Source organism: Zeugodacus cucurbitae, chromosome 2 (genome assembly GCF_028554725.1).
Source record: "Zeugodacus cucurbitae isolate PBARC_wt_2022May chromosome 2, idZeuCucr1.2, whole genome shotgun sequence".
NCBI lineage: Eukaryota > Metazoa > Arthropoda > Insecta > Diptera > Tephritidae > Zeugodacus > Zeugodacus cucurbitae.
In genome coordinates this window covers 23896697-23921056 of record NC_071667.1, presented here as the reverse complement: position 1 = coordinate 23921056, position 24360 = coordinate 23896697, and the positions used below count along the sequence as shown (strand labels likewise).

Sequence of the window (24360 nt, the reverse complement as noted above, 5' to 3'; positions counted from 1 at the left end):
GAATCAGCCAAGAGTAGTAGCTAAAATATATACAAAGATTCTAAAAAAAAAGTGAAAACATAAGAAAGATAACTAAAAGAACAAGCAAACACAGTAAGAGAAAAATGTGAAATTCAGAATATTGAAAGTATGTAGTTAAAATTTCAATATTCCTGAAATACGGCAACTACATGTAATTGTATAGTTATGCACTTACACACATACACTTACACGTTTTGTAGATGTAGATAGGTTGGCGTTAAAGCATACTTTAGCGAACTTTTGCAACTTTCTACGGGAACTAAAGCTGTGCAGTGTGTTTGAGTGAAAGCTGTCTGTGCGTGCTTTTGTGTGTATATGCCTTGGCCTTACGCATGTATTGCCATATGGACTTAAATATTTCCGTTAGCATTTTGAACTCACTATTTTACATTTATTTATTTAATTCGTTCGCATTTGCTTCATTTCAACTGCAATTGCGTCAAGACAAATTGGCTTGGAAAGTTCTAGATTTTTATATCTCCTTGAAGAGAATTTTTTATTTAATTAAATTAAATTTAATTTTAACACATTTAATCAAAACTATCTGTCAATAGTATTAAATGAAAAATTCTATAATTTCACTCACACTTGGATATGAGTGTTTGAGTTAGATTAATCAAAATATTAAGAATCAAAATAGAAGAAGAAGAAGAGATATTCATTAAATTCTCCAATTGAACATTCGCTGCAATAAAGGAGTTACGGTGATATCATAAGTAAATATGTCATTATCCCTTTCCGTGCAATCAATCAATTAATATAATGACGCTGAGGTATTAGCGCACAGCATTATTGATAAGCGCATAACAGACAAGACAAATCATGCGATTATTAGAAAACGATGCGTTGAAATCGCATAAAAATATCGACGAGAGTATTTCGCAGAAGCAATAAGCCGTCGATGGCTGCCAGAGTTTTCCCCAATCGAATTAACCGGTTTGGAGTTAAGTATGCAGCGGGCACTCCGTTGGTGAGGCGACGGAGCAGCGAAAAAAATTAATTATCAGCAAAACTGATAATTATATTCCGCAGTAACGGATAAAGCGGTGGTTAAAGTGGCACGGATACGTTTAGTATATTGGAAATGAGTTGAAGGCAGAGGGCGGTGCGAGTGATGCGAAGTAAATTAAATTTATCGTTTGATCGATTTAGTTTTGCTTCGTTTGCTGTTAATGATGCCTATGACGGCAGCAATATCATTTGCATTTGTGGTTAATGAAAAAAAGCTAGGAATAAGCGTTGAAAAAGTTCAAATAGTCAACTTCGTGATGGTGTGTGCAGTGTGTTGTCTGCGCCGTAAATTATGCCACTGTACGCACTCCAGGGAGCGATAAAGTGTGGTAGTCATTAATGGATAGCGGAAAGCATGCGCCAAATGACAGCGTAAAAGCGTAATGAGACCGAAGTACAAAAAAATATAAATAAATAAGTGAAATAAGATTAATTTTTTATCAGTTTAAAAGCAAATGCATTTCACAGGGCGGACAGCGTGAAGTCCGTGTCGTATGAGCAACTTATAATTAAAACGCGCATTTCAAAGGGGTTTGACAAAGAGAAAAATCACAAAACGAAAAGAGTGTAAGTATAATCATTAACGAGTCAGTTTACCACGCTGTGTTTAAAGTTGTTTTCTTTTTTGATTTGTATAGCCAATGAGTGTTGACAAAGAGACAGACCAACTGTCTCCAGCGTGTCAATTTAATGTATAATATAATGTATAATTAATTTCTTTTATCTACAATCGCTTTATTTCATTAGCATATGTATACCTAAATAAAATAAAATAAAATAAAATGAAATAAAATAAAATAAATTAAAATAAAATAAAAGTAAATGAAATAAAATAAAATAAAATAAAATAAAATAAAATAAAATAAAATAAAATAAAAGAAAAGAAAATAAAATAAAATAAAATAAAATAAAGTAAAATAAAATAAAATAAAATAAAATAAAATAAAATAAAATAAAATAAAATAAAATAAAATAAAATAAAATAAAATAAAATAAAATAAAATAAAACAAAATAAAATAAAATAAAATAAAATAAAATAAAATAAAATAAAATAAAATAAAATGAAATAAAATAAAATACAAAATAAAAGTTTTTACAAATATAAAGGTGTATGGTATTTGTTGATGCTATTATTCGCAGTTTCGCACACACTTATTGTTGTTGTTGTCACACTATAAGTTTGTTGCCTATCACAAATACACATAGATACAAATGTATATATAGGTACCGATGGACTGACCGTAGGCAAGAAGGCGCGTACAAACATATATTCATGGAATTTCTTTGATGCAAATTTAAAAGTGAACAAAAGTATTTACAGTGGAACTTCTCTTAATCGAATCACCATAATCCACAAAAAAACTTCGAGTTAGAGAGACTTCGAGTTATAGAATTTTCATTAAAACATAAAATTTTTCAAAAAGCTGTAAAATATAGATTTATACACTGTTTCATTTATTTACTTCGCATAAAGTTTTATTTACATGCATTAAAATATGTTTTCTGTAATTTTGTTTGTTGCAGTTTGCTACTGTTTGACTCTTGGCGTCTATGCCTTTGTTAGATGATTTATGAAATTTATAAGCGTAATACTATATTTTTTGTTCGCCTCTATATCGTAGACGGACTCTTTTAAAATCCTACTTCGATAGCAAAATTTTAAATTTTGTGTTATGCCCTGACCAAAAAGTTCGATTTATTGAAGGAAATTTGTATGAATCGAAATGTAAAATTTGTAAAATGTAATGTATATGTATGCATATCGAATTGAAAGGTATATATGTACATCTATAAATTTATTATATATATATATATTTGGCGTAGGAATCGCTTTAAGCGATTATAGCCGAATCCACCAGAGCGCGCCACTCATTCCTCCTTTTTGCTTTTTGGCGCCAACTGGAAACACCAAGTGAAGCCAGGTCATTTTGCACTTGGTCTTTCCACCGGAGTGGAGGTCGTCCTCTTCCGCGGCTTCCTCCAGCGGGTACTGCATCGAATACTTTCAGAGCTGGAGTGTTTTCTTCCATCCGTACAACATGACCTAGCCAGCGTAGCCGCTGTCTTTTTATTCGCTGAACTATGTCAATGTCGTCGTATAAATCGTACAGCTCATCGTTCCATCGTCTGCGGTATTCGCCGTTGCCAATGTTTAGAGGACCATAAATCTTGCGCAAAACCTTTCTCTCGAAAACCCCAAGAGTCGTCTCATCGGATGTTGTCATCGTCCACGCTTCAGCGCCATACATCAGGACGGGAATAATGAGCGACTTATAGAGTTTGATTTTGGTTCGTCGAGAGAGGACTTTACTTTTCAATTGCCTACTCAGTCCAAAGTAGCACCTGTTGGCAAGAGTGATTCTGCGTTGGATTTCAAGGCTGACATTGTTGGTGTTGTTAATGCTGGTTCCCAGATAAACGAAATTATCTACAACTTCAAAGTTATGACTGTCAACAGTGACGTGGGAGCCAAGACGCGAGTGCGCTGACTGTTTGTTTGATGACAGGAGATATTTCGTCTTGTCCTCATTCACCACCAGACCCATACGCTTCGCTTCTTTATCCAGTCTGGAAAACGCAGAACAAACGGCGCGGTTGTTGGTTCCGATGATATCAATATCATCGGCATACGCCAGGAGCTGTACACTCTTGTAGAAGATTGTACCCTCTCTATTTAGTTCTGCAGCTCGTATTATTTTTTCCAGCAATAGATTGAAGAAGTCGCACGATAGTGAGTCACCCTGTCTGAAGCCTTGTTTTGGTGTTGCTCAACGTCAGCTTACATAGCCGTATTAGTTTTGTAGGGATACCAAATTCAGACATCGCGGCATAAAGGCAGCTCCGCCGCGGAAGTGGAGGTCGTCCTCTTCCGCGGCTTCCTCCAGCGGGTACTGCATCGAATACTTTCAGAGCTGGAGTGTTTTCTTCCATCCGTACAACATGACCTAGCCAGCGTAGCCGCTGTCTTTTTATTCGCTGAACTATGTCAATGTCGTCGTATAAATCGTACAGCTCATCGTTCCATCGTCTGCGGTATTCGCCGTTGCCAATGTTTAGAGGACCATAAATCTTGCGCAAAACCTTTCTCTCGAAAACCCCAAGAGTCGTCTCATCGGATGTTGTCATCGTCCACGCTTCAGCGCCATACATCAGGACGGGAATAATGAGCGACTTATAGAGTTTGATTTTGGTTCGTCGAGAGAGGACTTTACTTTTCAATTGCCTACTCAGTCCAAAGTAGCACCTGTTGGCAAGAGTGATTCTGCGTTGGATTTCAAGGCTGACATTGTTGGTGTTGTTAATGCTGGTTCCCAGATAAACGAAATTATCTACAACTTCAAAGTTATGACTGTCAACAGTGACGTGGGAGCCAAGACGCGAGTGCGCTGACTGTTTGTTTGATGACAGGAGATATTTCGTCTTGTCCTCATTCACCACCAGACCCATACGCTTCGCTTCTTTATCCAGTCTGGAAAACGCAGAACAAACGGCGCGGTTGTTGGTTCCGATGATATCAATATCATCGGCATACGCCAGGAGCTGTACACTCTTGTAGAAGATTGTACCCTCTCTATTTAGTTCTGCAGCTCGTATTATTTTTTCCAGCAATAGATTGAAGAAGTCGCACGATAGTGAGTCACCCTGTCTGAAGCCTTGTTTTGGTGTTGCTCAACGTCAGCTTACATAGCCGTATTAGTTTTGTAGGGATACCAAATTCAGACATCGCGGCATAAAGGCAGCTCCTTTTCGTGCTATCGAAGGCAGCTTTAAAATCGATAAAAAGATGGTGAGTATCGATTCTTCTCTCTCGGGTCTTTTCCAAGATTTGGCGCATGGTGAATATCTGGTCCATTGTGGATTTTCCAGGTCTAAAGCCACACTGATAAGGTCCAATCAGTTCGTTGACGGTGGGCTTTAGTCTTTCACACAATACGCTCGACAAAACCTTATATGCGATATTGGGGAGACATTATTACCTTTTGCCAATATCACATCTCCATATCACACCGTTAAAGTCGATTTATGTGCACACCCACGCAAACTTATACATATGAACGTTTTATAATTTTTAATTTGCATTTCTCATTTAAATTTTCCGTTGAAATAAATAAGCCACATACGAAGTCCAAGTATAAGATTTAATAAAATATGCGAGAAATTTAGTGGGAGACAAAATTGTTAAGAGGTTACGTATACGCCACGCCGAGTGGCATAACTACTATAAATACATACCTGCCCTTAAGCACACACGTATAATAACTCAGGAGGAATGAGTGTCGTTTTAACATATTTGACTTGCCATTAAATCGCATATTTCTAAGTCAGCACAGCGCCACATTTGCATCATAAAAAGTAGCAAATGTGATTTCAAAGAATACATAATCCATTAAATTCAATATTTACAAAAATTGCTGGCTACGAAAATGTCCGTTGGATAAGCTACCTGACATCAAAAGCAGCAGCCAGAGTGGAAGAGTGCTCTTCATATGCAAATGAAGTCGAAAATTTCACTAAAAATAGGTAGCATGCGCGATATTGCGCTTTTAGTTGGTGTAGTCCGAGAATAGTTACTTTGGGAGCATTTTTAATCATAATAAATTTTAAATAAAGATAGCAATAAAAATTAAGAAATATGTTCTTATAATATAACTGACGAGATTTGTATAGAGCTTGTATTTGAAAATTCTTTTGTTGGTAAAAAAATTTATTTCAATTAGTTTCTAGTTTTTAACTAGTCCTTTTCTCACTTCTAACACACTTTTTACCACCATATTCGTACACACGTTCATAGTGAAATACAAAAACTCATTCTAATACTAAATCTATATGCAAATAAAGCGTCGTTTGTCCAAGCCAACTGCTTCTATTTGGTATAAAAATGTATAAATCTGCATAAAAGCTCGAAAACTTTCATAAATACAATCGAACGTTCTACATGCTCTCACTTACATAGTCGCTGCCATATATACACCCCAAAATAATATGTGGTTTTTTCAGGCATTGTAGTCAAGAGCCACTTTTAAACTTCTCGGTGACCATAAAAACGCGGTTACTCTCATATGTGCTGCGGATATTTCATGCTATAAACTATTTTCTATGCTCTTTTCATGGAAAATTTAAATTGATTTTAGTACCACAGTTTTGATCTGGTTTTCAAATTCCAGATAAATAGTTTTTATCTTTTCTTATTTTCTTTTTCTACTTTTTATTTCTAGTTCTTTTCTTTCTCAATTAATTAAAATATATTCTTTGGTACTTCTATAATAATAAATTTTAAATTCAATTTAATTAAAATAAACTTCCTGAAGAGGCAAACACAGTATTAAGTTTTCGATTTATTTTAAAATATAATTGAACAGTAAAGTTTATAGCATGCGAGATAAAATAGAAAACTCAAATTATTCGTAATAAGCCTCAAATGATTAAAAAACTTAATTTTAAATATAAAAATGCACGCCATGATAAATCACATGCTATATTTTTATCATATCGCATGCGATATTTTTTTTAAATTTTATAAACGAAATTCTTACAGCCGGTTTCACGAAACAAATTTAAGTGAAAAATAATTAATTTCAGTTCCACCATTTGACTTAATTTTTATTTAAATGGTCACGCTTTGCCATTTAAATATTATTTAAATACTGTCATATGTAACCATGGTTACGCTTTTCTATCAGCTGAATTCCCATTTGTTTACCATTTTGACAAAGAAATACAACTTATTTGTTTACATAAATCAGCTGTTATTCTTACTAACATCCCTGCCTTTTAATTTTTTTGATGCCAAATGTCAATATTGGTGAAACACAGGAAATTTAAGTGCAAAGTTAAATAAAAATTAAAATTAAAATTAAATGGAACTTAATTTTCAATTAAAAACTTTCGTGAAACCGGCTGTTAAAGAACTAAATTTTTCAAAAAAAAAAAGAATAAAAACACGTGCAACATAAAACCAAAAAAAAATATCCACAGAATGGCACAAAATGCAAAAGCATTTCAAAAAAAAATCGCTTTGATGTTAAGGAACTCGGTGAGTGGCATTTATGCTGCCAGCGTTGTTTCCAGAATGTGCGCCTTTGTGCATTTCCATACCAATTTTTTTTCCACACACCAAACGCAAAGTAGTTACGTATTCAGTTGTATACGCAAGCTCGCTGTCAGTTGCTGCTTGTGTACACAGCTGATAGGCACAGCATAGCATGGCGTGGCATGAGCGCTTTGGAGGTGTTTATTGCTGTTTGCTGGTGGCAGTGCTAAATCAAAGCAAAGTCACAGGCACGCCTGCATATCTACAAGCGAGCCTGTGGGTATGGGTATAGTACTATACACAGGCACACACCAAACAGCCTAGCACTTGAAGACACAAATAGAAATAGATATAACAGTACATGTTCATATGTATGTGTGTGTGCCTATAAGTGACAGCGCAATGCTTTTGAGCGGCTTATCTGTGTGTTTGGTGAGTATAATTGTGAGTGCTTTGGCTGTGCACAGCCGAAGGTGTCATGCCACCAACATGTCTGTCCTGGCTTGGCAGACTAAAAAGGAAATGGCCAATTAAAATTTTAAATTAAAAGGAAGCTTCAACTACACGTTAAGGCGGTAAATGCCATTTGTGGCCATAAATTTTCACCAGCCAAGCCAAGCTATACAGTGTACTGCCTTGATTTTACTATTATGCCTGTTATTGCTCGGCAATTATTGCTTCAACACTATTTGTTGTTGTTGTTTGTATTATTTGTACTGTATGCGTTTTGTTGTAGTTGTCTATTTGCTCCTTTTGCTTGTCGCCATCAGTGTCTTGCCACTTTTTGTCTTATTTAAGTGCAATATAAATGTAGATGTATAGTGATTGCCATAAAAGTGATATACTCTTGCATTTATGTTGTATATGAGTGTGTGTGTGTCTCATGTCGTCTGTATCAGTTTGATTGCGGTTGCATGGCAAAGCGGAAATAACCAAAGTGTGAAAGTCGTAAACCGCAAAGATACGAATGAAGAAGGATATATGGTTATTTTGGCAAGCGAACAAGCCAAAATAAAAAATAGCAAACGCACACACACAGAGAAATATATAGAAATACACATTACACACACACATATGTACTTTAGTGCTTCTAGCCAAACACTTGTACTATGTATGGTTTGTGCATGTGGTCAGAGCCAGGTGACGCCATTTAATTGCAATTTCCTTGTGTGTTTCAAAGTTTAAAAGTTATAAATCGGTATTTGTGTCACATGCTTGCTTTGCTTGCGTTGTCTGTCTTCTTAATCAAGATTTCTTTCGCAGCGCCCAGCCACTAAACTGCTTTATTATGTAATTTTCGTGCACGCCAAGGCGTCGTTTGTTGGTGGTAATCTATTGTAATTTTTCTTTTTTTCTACCAGCTTGCGCCTTCTTGTGCATTAATGGCCCTGGATGCGTGGAAATGCCATCTTGGTTGCAGTGAAAGTGGCAAAGAAAGGATTTGCCGATTGTCTAAAGTACATTTAATTTATTAGACTAATGGCGCTTAAAGGTTTTACTGATCGAAATCTTTAGCCGTAGCGCTGTGGGAGCCATTAAACCGCCGAGAGATGTGGAAGGCGAGATAAGAGAGAAAGAGAGCGGTTGTTTGTCTAAAAGATTTTATTTTTATTTATTACTATTATATAATTAAAGGACCTCGCAAAGGTGCTTAACCCTCGTTGCCATTTGGCTTTCTGTTGAAGCCTATCAGCACTCTCATGGATTATTTGGGAAATCGTTGATTAATCAGTATACAGCTGGTCAAATATAATATTTCTGATATATTCTGTTAGATGTTTTCAAGAGCCAGGTACACAAGTTATGATCTGAGCTTTCAAATTTTAAGTAAGAGAAATCTTATCTAAGACTACAGATTATTATGAACTTGCTTGTAACTATTAAGAGAGCCCAATGAGCTAAGATCTCGCTGAGAAATAGGTTATGGAAACAATGTTATCTCTCAAGTTTGAATTCTTTTTGGACAAATTACAGTGATATCAACCTGAAAGACTGGATATTAATGTAGTAGTATCTCATGGCTATGTTGGTAATGATATTAACTGGGTGTTAAGGGTTGGAGACAGATCATCTGAAACGACTTTGTGACCTTTTTTACATACGCAACTAATTATAACTTTAATTATCGAGATGTGACGTTGTTTGTTTTCGATGGACTCCTAAACTATTGAACTGATTTTAATGAAATTTTTAACAGTGTGTGCAGTTTGGTCCGACTTGAAAGATAGGATAGTTTATAACTCTCCTTATAGTCGCATTATTTATTTATTTCAAATTATTTGTTTATTATTAGCAAAGAGCTATCCACCAGTTGGTGGCGCTAAGTGCGCTATGTTACAGTAGATGGCGCTACATTTCTTTCTAAATTTTCATGGATTTAGGCTGTCATAACAAAAGCTGCCACTTGCTAAAAACATTAAATGAAAATGCGTTGTTTGAAGTTAATATTATTTGTGGTAAAGTTATACGAATCTATGACTTCCAATATTCTAAATTTAAGAAAAAATCACATACAATCCGTGAAATAAATAAAGTTATGTACATATGTATGGTCAGACAAATAAGCAATGCTGCCACTCTTTTACAGTAAATCTTCCTCGAATTTGGGAGATTTCAGAGGAATTTAGGAAATCGCAGAGTTGATTTCTGCATGTATTTCCTAAAAGCAAAAAAAAAAAAATCATTTATTTTCTTTTAGGTATAGAATTTTGTATGGCTAATGCCCGGTTTCACATTCCATACTTAAGTTGTGCCTAAATAAAATCTTAGCTAAGTATTGTTGCAAACAAAGTAGTCGTTTGCGTTTCACAGTCAATGCTTAATTTCTATCAAATTTTATTATGATATATGGCAACGTTATGGGCAACATATGTTTTACAAATGCCATTCATAAAAATATGCTTGAAATATTTAAATTATAACAGACAATACATAAATTTGCGAGGAAAATTATATCAAAAATTGATGAAAACAACAAAAGAACCCCAAATTTCATCACTAGCGAGTCGGAGCACCTATGGGAACTGAAGGAAAAGTATAAGCTGTATTGAGTGCAAACGAACGGACACTTGCCCTACGCTACGAAAGATGTCGCTGCAAATTCAAAGCAACTTCAAAACAAAAATCAGCTGTTATTTAAGCATTGCTTAAGCCTCCCATTTTCAGTTAAGCATAACCTAAGTATGAACTGTAAAACATTATTTTCCTGTTTTATCTTAAGCACAACATAAGTATGGAGTACATTTGGAGTTAAATTTAGAGCTATATGTGCTATTGCAGTAGATGGCGCTACATGAGAATACATTTATTAACACTTATTTGTGATACTAACGGCTGACGTTGTAAGGTAATTGAATAAGAGCGCTGTATTAGGCTAGATAGCGCTATAGAAGCAGATGATGTTATATTAAAGTCCAAACGTTTATTTTAGCTAAAATTTATTGAACGTCAACGTCAGACTCGGCCACGCTTTGCTTTCTTTTTATTATTTAAAACTCTTTAAACGAATTAAATAAAAGTAAGTATTATTAGCTTTCATTTTATTTATTAAATCTTATTTTGAACTTTAAAGTAATATTTTCAATAAAATGCCACCAAAAAAAATCGAACCTCAATAATGCACAGACTACAGTTTCCTATTCGTTAAGCTTTTGCCATGTCCATTAATAAGTCTCAAGGCCAAACAATGTCCATTTGTGGGTTAGATTTGGATAATCCATGTTTTTCCCATGGGCAATTATATGTTTCATGCTCACGTGTGGGAAAACCATCAAATCTATTTGTGTTAGCTCGAGACAGGTTAACCAAAAATATTGTGCACCAATTAGTGCTAAGTTAAATTCAAAAAAATAAATACTACTATTAAAAATTAAGAATTATCTTTCCTAAGATTATAAAATTAAATGTTACATGCTATCAACTAACAATTTTGTAATTAACTTATTTGTTAAAAACTTGAATATGAAATCAAAAATGAACTATTTTATGAAAATTTGTGCTTATTATCAACTCTACGAAAATTTTCATCAATAATTTTAAAAATTTTGACCTCAAGTTCAAATCTCAATCCCGTGGATTTTTATACCAGATATATACTAAGGTTTCCGTATTTATTCATAAATAATAATTTCACTGTAGTGAATAGTTTACTACAACACAGCAAATCTAAAAGTGAGGAAATGTTCATTCTGAGAATTCGAATAATTCAAACCGATTTATAGTTTAAGTTCAAAATTTTACAGTTTCATATGTACATACTTATAATTAAAGATTAATGTGTTTTATGAAATCAGCAGTTTTCTTAAATTGTTTATTGCACAAAAATTGTGTGAAATATTTATACTCTCGCAACCTGTTGCACTGAGTATTATAGTTTTGTTCACATAACGGTTGTTTGTGTCACCAAGAAATAAAAGAGTTAGATATGGGGTTATATATATATAAATGATCAGGATGACGAGTGGAGTTGAAATCCGGATGTCTGTCCGTCCGTCCGTGCAAGCTGTAACTTGAGTAAAAATTGAGATATTTTAATGAAACTTGGAACACATGTTCCTTGGGACCGTGAGAGGGTTGCTTTCGAAAATGAGCAAAATCGGTCCACTGCCACGCCCACAAAATGGCGAAAACCAAAAACACATAAAGTGTCATAACTAAGCCATAAATAAAGATATAATAGTAAAATTTGGAATAAAGGATCGCACTAGGAATTTGGATGTAATTTTTTTAGGGAAGTGGGCGTGGCCCCGCCCCCAAATCGGTTATTTGTATATATCTCGCAAACCAATGATGATATATAAACCAAACTTCCTGCAGTCGATTTTCTTACATACCCCACCACACCATGAAAATAGTTAAAATCGGATAATAACCACGCCCATCTCCCATACAAAGGTTAGGTTGAAAATTACTAAAAGTGAGTTAACTCACTAACGAAAAACGTCAGAATCACTAAATTTCACATAAAAAATCGCAGATGGAAGCTGCACTCAGATTTTTTTACAAAATGGAAAATGGGCGTGGCGTCGCCCACTTATGGGTCAAAAACCATATCTCAGGAACTACTCGACCGATTTCAATGAAACTTGGTTTGTAATAGGTTCCTTACATCCCAATGATATGTTGTGAAAATTGGCCAAATCGGTTCACAACCACGCCTACTTCCTATATACCAGAACTTTGAAGACAATCTGAATCGTTTACATTACAATATATAAAGTAAGTACTAGTGAAGATATCGGTGCAAAACTTTGCACAAATACTATGTTAATAGTGTGGCAGCCCCATTCTAAAAATCGCCGAAATCGGACCATAGGTTTTTAAGGCCCCATATATCGAACACGAGGACCTCGGTGCTTCTAATCTAATATTATGGTTTCCAACTTTCAATGGATTTTATACAATATATATGACGAATATGTGGGTAAAATTGAGTATTATATAATATAAATAAAGTTAAATAAATAAATTGCGAGAGTATAAAATGTTCGGTTACACCCGAACTTAGCCCTTCCTTACTTGTTTTTATTTAGTATTTATTTTTTTATAAATTATCTATCATTCATATATTCTATATAATTAAAGATTAATGTGTTTTATGAAATCAGCAGTTTTCTTAAATTGTTTATTACACAAAAATTGTGTGAAATTTTTCTTATATTTAACATATATCCTATCGTCCTAATAGCATAGCTGCACTAGTATTTGCAATCAAAGCTAATATTCGATTATATTTGCATAGATAGCCAAACACATTCTTATATGTGCATGCAAAGAAAATCGAGTTTAGTTGAAATAATTCGCATTCGAATTGCTGAAAAATCAATCACAAGAAAAGCAAAAACGAATTGGAGAATTGGAAATTTCAAATCAATCGAGTAGAAGCAGACAAACAGAAGTCATACTAATCGCTAAGCGCCATTTTGAGAGCACACAAACTCAATTTCCAGCAACGTTCGAGGAAACCTAACGAGAACTTCAGCTGACAACTGAAGAAACAAGCATACACACATGTATGCATGCATGCAGTTAGCAATAGTTTGGTAGCAGTTGATCCGAACGATGGATAGAATAGAACGAATCGAAGCAACAAAAAATACTACAGAAATATTCCGAACGAAAATGGCAAATCATTGCAAATGCGAAGAAGCAACAAGAAGACTTCACTGGGAGCGGCAGCTGGTCAGTTGAAGCCTGAGCTGAGCAATCAATTGCGAAGGCGGCAAAAGTCAATTGACGATGGAGCCGTGAGGAAAATGTTGGCAATGTTACGATTGCTGTTGAAAGATGCAATAAAGGTTGTACAGAAATTATTGGTTTGCAAGAAACCTTATATACTCTTTCGACGGTAAAGACGAGGTAAGAGATGATCTAAATCGTATTCTTCACACCATATTGATTACACACACACTTGTGCTCACATGCATTCGCCAGTTTAAGAATTTGTCACCCACGAAAGCAATCCAACTGCATCCAAGTGATACTGCATGCTTTCGAGTGCTAATGTGTGAGTATTCAATCAACTGTGACACCAAGAGCTTGACGTACAGATATTTCATTGATTTTTCCATTGGCATATGACATACAGATATTCACTGATTACAAAGCAAGTTGATTTACATTTGTGTGGTATTAGTGACAAAGCTTAATCGCTTTGAGAATCCTGATTGTCATATGTATTGAAAGTATACAGCCAATTTCAAAAAAAAAAAAGAAAAAAAAAATATCTCAGCTAATTTCTTCACGTCTCATACATATAAGTAAACTTTACACATTTCTATAAAAATATCAAATCATTATACTTACAACATCAATTAACTGCGATAGTCGTAGACCCATTTTGACCGTTAAACGATCGGAATTATTGCCAACTGGCCTGATTAAACGATTGTAATTGCTTAAAAGATCGTCGTATAAACGTTTCGCATCTGGGTTGGCCAGGCCGCCGGTGGCAAAATGTAACGCTATGAACACAGCTGTGAATAGCACGCTCCCCATCTTAGGCCAGGTCCACCCCTGAAAGAAGTAAAATATTGATAATAAAATATTAGCAATTAAAATAAATATTGTTATAGGTGCTAATATTAATAAAAAATTTTATAGTTGTGCAACTTGCTCATGAATTCATTTATTATATAGTTTATGGTTTATAAGTTATTTTTATTTTAATTTTGTTGTTTTTCTATGAAAATTTTAAAATATTTATAAAATGGTCAACATCAGTCAATACTTCGAGCACTGTTAAAGAAACACTTTTATGATCTAATCTCCATAAACAGGAACACAACATAGATACTAATTTCATTAACACTCTGGAAGCTAGAACTATATTGTACTGCTGAGAATTCTATATAAGAGTTTTTCTGGTTTTGGCAAAAAATAATAAAACATATAAAATATAAACATTGTTATTCACCTACAAGCCTACAAGCAACTCTATCCTATGAACCTAAAGAGAAAAAGTCGAACCAACGCATTTGTCATTAGCTATGTCTGTAAATTATTACTTGAGTATAACACTGCTCCACAAAAAAACATTTTTTTGTTGCCCTGGATATCTGTGAAAATTTTTATGTTTTCAAGTGTCCAGATCACGAATATATATATGAAAGTACTGAATGTGCTCTTATTTTTATGATTTTCACAAATCTTATAATTTGAACAATAATCAGCTTTTTATTTATAAAAATCGATTTTATCAGTAATGATTAGGGTTCTGCACAACTTTTTCGCAAACATCACGTGATCCCTACTCTTTGCTCCGCAGAACAGCTGAGATTGCAGTTATTCGACAATACGAAGTACCTCTACGTGAATTTAAATAAGTTCTGATAAGTTAATATTTAGTTTCAATCACTGCACATATTTAAATATATATTTGTTTTGTCTTTTAAAATATTAGTTCGTCAAGCAGAAAGTGTAAATATAGTACAGATTTGTTTTGTTATATTTGCGGTGTTTATTTAACAAACAAATCCAAAGAAACATCACAGACTTTGTTAAGGAGGCTTACACTGAATACTTCGGTTTTAAAATGGACAAACTAGAAAAACCATGGGTTCCTCATAAAGTTTGTAAGTTATAAGTTGAGTCTTTACGGTTATGGAAAAAGGAGAACGTTCTGGATTAGACTTTGGTATTCCGATGATCTGGATGGAGCCTACAAATCATTTCGATGATTGTTACTATTGCGTTGTTGATGCTAAAGGTTTTAATCGCAATCAAACCTGGAGATATCCAGATTTACAATCTACAAAATGTCCTATACTACACAGTGAAAATCTTCCTCGGCCTATTTACGTTCCAAAAGTAATTCGAATGCCCTCAGAAACAATGATGTTACCAAATTCATAGAAATCGGGACAGTCTACAAGTGGAAGTGAATGGGAAGGTGAAACATCTACGCCCAAGTTATTTTCTCAAAATGAACTCAGTGACTTAATACGTGATCTCTATTTATCAAAACAAGGATCAGAATTGGTAGCCTCAAGAGTGAAAAAAAAAAAAAATTATTGGCCCCAACAGTGACAATTACGACATACATATATATATATATATATATATTTGGCGTAGAAACCGCTTAAGCGATTATAGCCGAATCCACCAGAGCGCGCCACTCGTTCCTCCTTTTTGCATCTATTTCAATCGTCCATTCAACAAAACTCAAAGAGGAGTATGAAAATGTAAAATTAGTTTCAGAAAAAATTAAATACTCGGAACATCAGTGGACGATCTGTGTAGATTTGAAACTGGTTAATTTTTTACTGGGTCAACAGAGTGGATACACGAAATACCCGTGCTTTATTTGTATGTGGGACAGTAGAGCAAAGCACATTGGAATCAAGATGTTTGGCCTGTGAGAGATTCTTTAAATGTCGGTAAAGCCAATGTAATCAGAGAGCCATTGGTAAGCAGAGACAAAATCATACTCCCACCATTACATATTAAGTTAGGAATGATCAAGCAATTTATAAAAGCATTAGACAAAGACGGAGACTGTTTTAATTACATTTGTAGAAAATTTCCTAAGCTTAGTATAGAAAAGTTAAAAGGTGGAATATTTGATGGTCCTCAAATACAGCTAATGATGAAAGACTCAGATTTTATCAAAGTCATGACTGTTCCGGAAAGTAAAGCTTGGGAAAGTTTTGTATTGGTAGTCGAAAATTTCCAAATTATGAAACAATTTTGCAAAATATGCTGACAAATTTTCATACTCTAGGAGCAAATATGAGTGTAACTTTATACACTATCTTCGCAATCATCTAGATAAATTCCCGGATAAGGGAATTACAGTGAAGAACAGGGAGAACGGTTCCACCAGGATCTAAAAGTGATGGAAGAACGGTATCAGGGTCGCTGGGATTGTCACATGATGGCAGATTACTGCTGGTGTTTAAAATGAGATTGTCCGAAGAAGAATTATAAAAGTAAAGCTAATAAAAGGCATTTTAAGGGAATATAGTATAAGTTTTTAACATTTTTTCTCTATTTACTTCAATGTTTGTTAATCTTTCAAAATAAAACTAATATTTTCAACATTTATGTCATTTTATTTCTTGTTTTCCGATTTTTTTGAAATAAAATGAAAATAAAGATTTAAAAAAAATTGTGAGCAATTCTTACAAAATCATTGATAGTTTCGTGAATTGTATAAATATATCTAAAATTAGTCTCATATCCTGGGCAACAAAACCACTGTATACCAGTGTAATAATATAAAAACCCTTTGTATTTGGATTTAACCACAGTTTGAGATATTTAAACTGTTCGCTTAACCGCTTAGTCGATTTCTAGCCTGCAAGAAATGATCAAAAAAACTTTTTTGTTGCGATTTCGATTGCTCAACGAGCCTCTTCTTGCTTTTGTTGCACACTTTTATGTCTTCGAAATGACAATATGTGCATAGCCAATGCACATAACCCCTCAAATGTGGCTGAAATTTGATCACTTTCGAAACATATTAGCATAATTTTAGGCTTATAAAAGTGCCAAAGCCCTTAAAGCAGCACCACTTCATAGCGCCATGGAAATTGAACGCCATTGAAATTTTCAATTTTATTTGCCTGTACCAAGTGCTGACACCATTTATCGAGCTATTTGTTGGATTTACCAACGAACGATGATGGCAACAACTACAAGCAAAGCTTCGACTGCTACACAAGTGCATATGTGTATAGAGAATACAGTGTAGCCTGTATAAAAAGTATATATGTATGTAGGAAAACCCTTAAAGCCTGTAAGCACAGCTCTGAGTGACTATGTGTTTAATATGCACTGCTGTAAGTTGGCGTTTGGTTGTGTGTCGCTAGCAGGCGCTGATTTGCGGCTGTGCGATTTTACTTGCCGACACTGTCGCTTATAGGGAGGTTTAAGTATAAAATTTATCAAATCGTAAATTCAGCCACACCCAAACTACAGAGCCAGATAAATGCAGTGGCTTATGTGGAGTCCATACACACACACACAGGTACTCCAAGACACATACATACATATGTATATACTCGTTACATGGAACGCTGCAGTCGAACGTTCATTGGCAGCGTACAAAAGACGCTCAAAACTATTTCCGACATTGCCAAATTTCGCCTCTTAATCTTTGCCGCTTGACTGCTTTAGGGCTAATGGCATGGCAAAGGCGCTTGTTAGTATGTTCCTAAGTGCTGCGTGTTTCGAGTAGAGTGTGTAACTGCTGTTCGAAGAGTGCACAGAAATTTTGGAAAAAAATAAAAAATATATATTTGGCACTACAGGGTGTTACAAATTGAAGTAATAAATTTGAAATAAAATTAAAAAAAAATTTGTGGTTTTTAATTTAAAATTTAACCTTGTACAATAAGCCTAAAAAGGTTTAAATATATTTTTTATACTTTCAGTAAATTTTTTTATTATTAAAAAAAATTACGTTATATAAGTATAGTCCCTACTTATTTAAATTTAGATTTCCGAAAGAGCTTGATAAGCAGTCAAGATATTAGAGAAACGTTCAGTTAACAGAGAGGTTTGCAGACAGCAAAATAATTAAAAACATTTTTTAAAATGGAAGAATATTTTTCTAAGGCATTAACGTTGTAAATAAGAGACGAAAAAATCAAATGAAATTTTAAAATAGTTACCTACCACTGAGAAAACTTAAACCTAGACCTCGTTAATATAAAGCCGGTCCTCTAATCATGTTAGCACTTCAACTAGTTTGGGATCAGTTAATTTATAGTAAAATGTATGAAGTCTACAAAGATGTTGTAGATATTTACTTACGTTGAGAAATATATTCTGTTGACTGCCTTAGCTAAGGATTTGCAGCAGTTTTTGACTAGTTTAAAAATATACATTCATCATATTATATATGCAAGGGAACCTATAATATATATGTACATACATCCCCTTGTTCTAGAAAAAGTTTATAAAGCACATTGCAGCAGCTGCATGTATAAGTTAACGGAAAATTGCAATGGTGCTCATATAACGTACACATTTTATAAGTTGAGCACGCACTCAGGCAAACATCCCGTTATCAAAAATTATTACACACATACATACAGATGCATGCATATTGAGGATATAACCATTATTTTAAAGCGGAACAACTACAAGTAAGAAATTCAGTGAATTTCGAAGGCATATAAACAAAATTTTGGTAGCTATTGAGAAGAGAAAATCTCAAAACAATTTAAGTTTATTTAAATAAATATCAGTTTCAAACGAAAAACGCTTCTTATCCACATACGTTGATCACTTTAGATGCTACTAGTGTTAGTACAAATAGACTGATTATTAGTCAACAAGCACTGCTTTTGTTTAAGAAGATGTGAACCGCCAAATTTAAGCGAACTATAAGGTAATTTCAAAGTCGAAGCCTTGAGTCATTCCAATATAGAAAAGACAAGTGATGAGTTTAATCAAGTAGCGATTTCCTCAATAAAACTTATATAAAACTTAGTTAGAATGTCAATAAGATAATTTAGGTACATCTATGACATTAAAAACAAAAAGTGTGATATTAAATACCTGAAACTTTATTAAAATTGTCGTGGTATGCTAAAAATAATATTTCGAGTTACACAAATGAAATGAAAAAAGTCAGCGACGAGCATAAGCAGTTCTATTGTTCTTATAAATGTGGTATAACATTTTTGTGTTAATTAAAAATATTTCAGTTTTCAGTTACTTTAAAGACAATATTCGATAGAGTATAAATCAGTGTAACATTTGGTTACGTACACGCACCCGACCTCACTGTGACAGCTTAGATTTATGACCGCGTTAATATTTTCTTCAAAAACTTGGATCACCTATTCTATATTGAATGATTTTTCAGAATTAAAAGCAAAAAAATTTACTTAAAAAATTTCTATAAATTTATTAAATTAATAAATTACAATTGAAATAATAATGTGACGTCATATAAGCAGCAATTTTATATTGTATATTGACGATATTCTTCAGAGAAACACTTGTCATATTGTGTCATGGTGTGGTACTGCTGCTATTTGCCTACATTGTGGTAGAAATATCACCTTCAAATTCTAAAGCAAAATTTCTGAAAACAGCAGAAGAAGGTTAGGTTAGGTTGGTTGGTAGGCCTGCAGGCCACGCATAGACCAGTGATGGTCCTTTGCGATACCAGAATGGAGTGCCTTTACGTGTTCCCTGAGTAGTAGTCATCATTCAGGATGCCTGCGCCTGTCGTGAATTTTAATAGTTTATGAGGCTTCACTGACGATATCTCCTCTAATTTATCGTACTGTAGGGCCCCTAAGTACATAAAACGCTGTCTCGCTAATGCAGGACAAACGCACAAGAGATGCTCCACTGTTTCCTTGGTGCCCCGCTCTTGACATTTTCTGCATTCCTCCCGATCTGACAGCCCCATTTTATAGGCATGTGCCGCTACAAGGCTATGACCGGTAAGAATGCCAACCATCCTACAGCTCTTTCTATCGATCTCCAGTAGGAACCTTGTATATTTTTGATCTACCGCTTTGCACATGACCTTTGCAGTTTTACACCCCGGTAGATCCTTCCAGCGAGATATGAAGAAGAAGCAGAAGAAGCAAAGAAATCATTTTGCAATAAGGAAACTTATAAAATTCTTCAAAAATATGTTTTAAGTTTTTCTCCAACCTTTTCAATTTACGAAAGACAGTCAAACAAGCTTTGTTTATCACGCCACATAACACTTTGTCAGCAACCACAATATAGCCGGACATCAGAAATTACAGTTTGAAACTAAATTTTGAAATTCTTTCCACTCGCATCATTCCGCTGAGAGATGAAAATGTTATGCTCTAACAGCACTCAATTATGTACGCTCATGCAGCGCGCACACAGACTGTCATATATATTTCTAAAATGAAATTTAAAAAATAAATTTCAAGCAAATTTTGACATTAACCGCAACAGTTTCGAAACTATTTGAAAATTATTTAGCTTTTTTCGCAAGCAAAAAGCCAATTTTTGCAAAAGTGCATAAATTCTAACAGCGGCGCCACAAAACCTTTTAAACGCACACATGTGCGCACAGTGTCAAGCGCAGCAAAGAGTGTATGTTAAATAAAAAATTTAACTCAAATACTTTAAATTGCGCATACGCACTGGTGTCCCAACAGGCATTAGAATACAAGCGGGCGAGCGGAGCGAAAGAGCACTGAAGTGGGCAGAAAGGGGCACAAAACTAAAAGTGTGCACAACTTTAGGATGGTTCTAAAATGTATATTAGGGGGTTTCGTAAAAATGTAGATATTCATGTTATTAAGGGTGTCCCAAAAAATAAATTGTTTTTATATTCAGACTTTTAGTAAATTATGTTATAGCATATGGGGTGGCCCTCAGCTAGGATAAATATATAAATATATAAAAAATTTTTAAATATATTTCTAGGATGATTTTTAAAAAACCCATGAAACAACTGTTTTAGTATATTAACATTAATATAAAATTACGTTTAATATTCTACATTAAGCATGTTCTAACGGCGTAATTAGGGTGGTACTAAGAAAAGTGAACATTTGTACACATTAGGGTGTTCGTAGAAAAATAATTTTAACGATTTTCTTCGTTTAAACTAGTTGAGTGAGTTCTTCAAACAACGAGTTGAGTATGTTATAGTGTAAGTTCAAGTTCAATACTTAAAAAACAATAAAAAGAAAATTTTTAAATATTTAAAAAAAATGAGGACTACCCTAATACACCTTCATACGCTAAAAACTATATATTTGTGCCGGTTTTAACGCATAAAAGTACGATATGAAGCACTTAAGCTGCGGCAAGAATAGCCGTTAGACACATTCACCCACAGACAGCCGAAAGCAAATAAACATAAAAAGTTTACGCTGACACGTAAAATCTTTGTGCGAAACTTTGGCGAAAAAGTGACAGCAGCAAAGCAACAAAACAGCGTCAGCAACATACCAATGTTGCCACTATGCAAAGCAATATAAATGGAGCAACATGCAAGTTGCGCAACTAATATGCATGGAAATGTAACGGTAACTTTACATCTGAGTGAGTGTGTGCTTGTATGTGTATGGTGCATATTTACTTTAGAGACTTTGCTATGAAAGCATTTAGTGTTAAAAGTTCCATTGGACCTTGCCAACACTTTGATGGCCCACACTGCACTCTTCCATCCGCCAAAGGAGCCAACAGCTGAGTGGTTTAGTGTACATGTGTGTGTGTGATTCGTGGCTTCTTGGTTGCGGTTGCTGTTGCTGTTGTAGAATATGAAATGAAACTTGTCTTGTAAAACTCAAAAATGCTATTGAAAAGGCCATGGCAAATCGCTGGCAATACAAAAATTCGGTTGAAGGCAAATATTGCATAACATTTACACACACATACACTCACAACCATATGCGTGTAATGGAGCTCTTTGCATTGGACACCTGTGTGTGCCTGCAGTAAAAGTAGCCATCACTAAAAGTTAACAAGTTGCCAGAAAAATTTGCCACATACACAATTTCACACTTAAATCAAGACACTCGCTTTGTTTGGAAATTCTTCAATATACACACACACATATCTAATGTAAATATATATATGTCGTGCTTCGCTTCAGTCACTGCTAATAACCATTTTGTAACAGAGTGACAGCTTTTATGAAAATATAAATATTTTATTTGCACAAATGTCATAGGCAAGTGACACAACAACAGCAACTTCCTATCTGCATTTGTCACACACACATTACAAAAACAAAGTATTTTTAAAGAAAAAAGTTGTTATTTTACTAGAAATTTTCACATTTTTAAGCAAACATTCCAAGTCATGTTGAATCAGTATCGCAAATGCAAATAGTTCCTAATAAATTGATACATTGTTACCAAATAAAGCGAGAGTGCGTAGTTAAAAGTTTATTTGAGTTGCAATTTGCGCCAATTTTTGTTACTTGCAATATGCAACAGCAACTATTTATTCAGCTTGGTAAATATGAAAAATGGATAATAATAACAAGTAAGGCAGTGCTAAGGCTGATGCAATCATATCTTTATAAAAATGTGTAAAAATGGTTTAGTTTCAGTAGTCTTTTTGGATAAAAAAAAATGTATATTAATCATATGTATGCTCAAATATGTAAGATACAAATTGTTATCTAGTTTTATGGAGATCTTTTACAACCCAACGATTTTTACCATATTTTAGTAATCTACATAACTTAAGCCAATAGTCTGCTTTAGAAGCCGAAAAAAGCGTTTTTTAGCAATTTTTTTTTTTGAAAGGGAAGGAAATGATTGCGGTAAACGGAATTTTAAGTGCGATGCATCTGAAACAGTCGAGCCAAATTTTTTTTTAATTTTTATAAGTTTCTTTTCTTTATGAACTAAAAAAATACCGAAGAAGTTATAAAATTCCGAATTTTTTCGAAGTTTGAAAAAAAAAATTCACTTTTTTAAGAAAAAAAAAATTGACTTTAAGTTGCAAAATAAGTTGTTTAAATAATACTTTTGTCCAACATTTTTAGTTCAAATAGAAGATAATTTAATACTAGATCACTTTGGTTTTTTTTCGAAGGGACATATATTCTTTTTGCTATCGCCGGCACCGTATTCTAACCTTTGTGAAAATGAAAACTCGAAAAAACGCGCTTTAAAGTCTGCCAGAGCATTCGCACCTGCTCAACACTCGGCCACTATTTTATAATTTTAAAGACATATTCTTGGATTGTTTTGGAAAAGATTTAAAACAAAACAAAAACAAGTAAGGAAAGGCTAAGTTCGGGTGCAAGCGGACATTTTATACTCTCGCAATTTATTGAAGAAATTTTATTAAGATAACACGCAAATTTACCTATAAATTCGAAACGAAAATCGTCCTATATAGTGTATGAGGGCTGAGGAAATTCCTGAACTGATTTCATTAATTTTCACCAGCAAGGTACACTATATCCAAGACTATACACTCACTTAATTTCGCTAAGATATCTCACATATTAATCAAAACATATATGCAGATTAAAGCCCACCATATTTTTGAAAAGCCTATAATTAGGTATATGGGAGTTAGGAGATGTTATTATCCGATTTTAATAATTTTTGGAACCTAGACACACTATTAGAATAAACAATTTCCTCTGAATTACATTAATCAGAGATTTATCCATATTTTCGGTTAAAATTTACCCTTAGGCGCGGAGTTCAACATGTTCGATAACAGGGGCCTGAAAAGTTATAGTCCGTTTTGGACAATTTTTTCTCAAGTGAAGCCAGAGATGATATGTACTATTTGTGTAAAGTTTTATTCCGCTATCTTCATTAGTTCCTTATGTATACATTATAAAGTGAAGGAATCAGATGGAATTCAAAATTGAGTTATATAGGAAGTTGTCGTGGTGATGAACCAATTTTATCCATTTTTCACATGTGTCATCAGGGTGTCAAGAAAGTATTATATACCGAATTTCATTTAAATCGGTCGAGTAGTTCCTGAGATATGGTTTTTGACCCATACGTGGGAGATGCCACGCCCATATTTCATTTTGTAAAAAAATCTGAGTGCAGCTTCCTTCTGCTATTTCTTCTGCAAAATTTAGTGCTTCTGACGTTTCTCGTTTGTATGGGAGGTGGGCGTGGTTATTATCAGATTTTTTTCATTTTAGGACTGTATAAGGAAACGACTAAAAGAAACGACTGCAGAAAGTTTGGTTTATATATCTTTATTGGTTTGCGAGTTATATACAAAAAACCTGTTTGAGGGCGGGGTCACGCCAACTTTTCCAAAAAAATAACATCCAAATTTGTCCCTCCCTAATACGATCTTATGTTTCAAATTTTTATTTTCATAACTTCATTTATGGCTTAGT

The 24360-nt window shown here is 34.1% G+C and overlaps 1 protein-coding gene across 1 annotated transcript in view; it reads right to left on the bottom strand.

Annotated features, from left to right (window-relative positions):
- The window catches only part of LOC105219837 (acetylcholine receptor subunit alpha-like 1), a 215714-nt gene that overhangs the window by 59012 nt on the left and 132342 nt on the right, over window positions 1-24360 (bottom strand). Inside the window, exon 2 of the mRNA XM_054231505.1 lies at window positions 13869-14078. Coding sequence (XP_054087480.1) covers window positions 13869-14060 — 192 coding nt within the window. The 5' untranslated portion in view covers window positions 14061-14078. The remainder of the gene's footprint in view (window positions 1-13868; window positions 14079-24360) is intronic.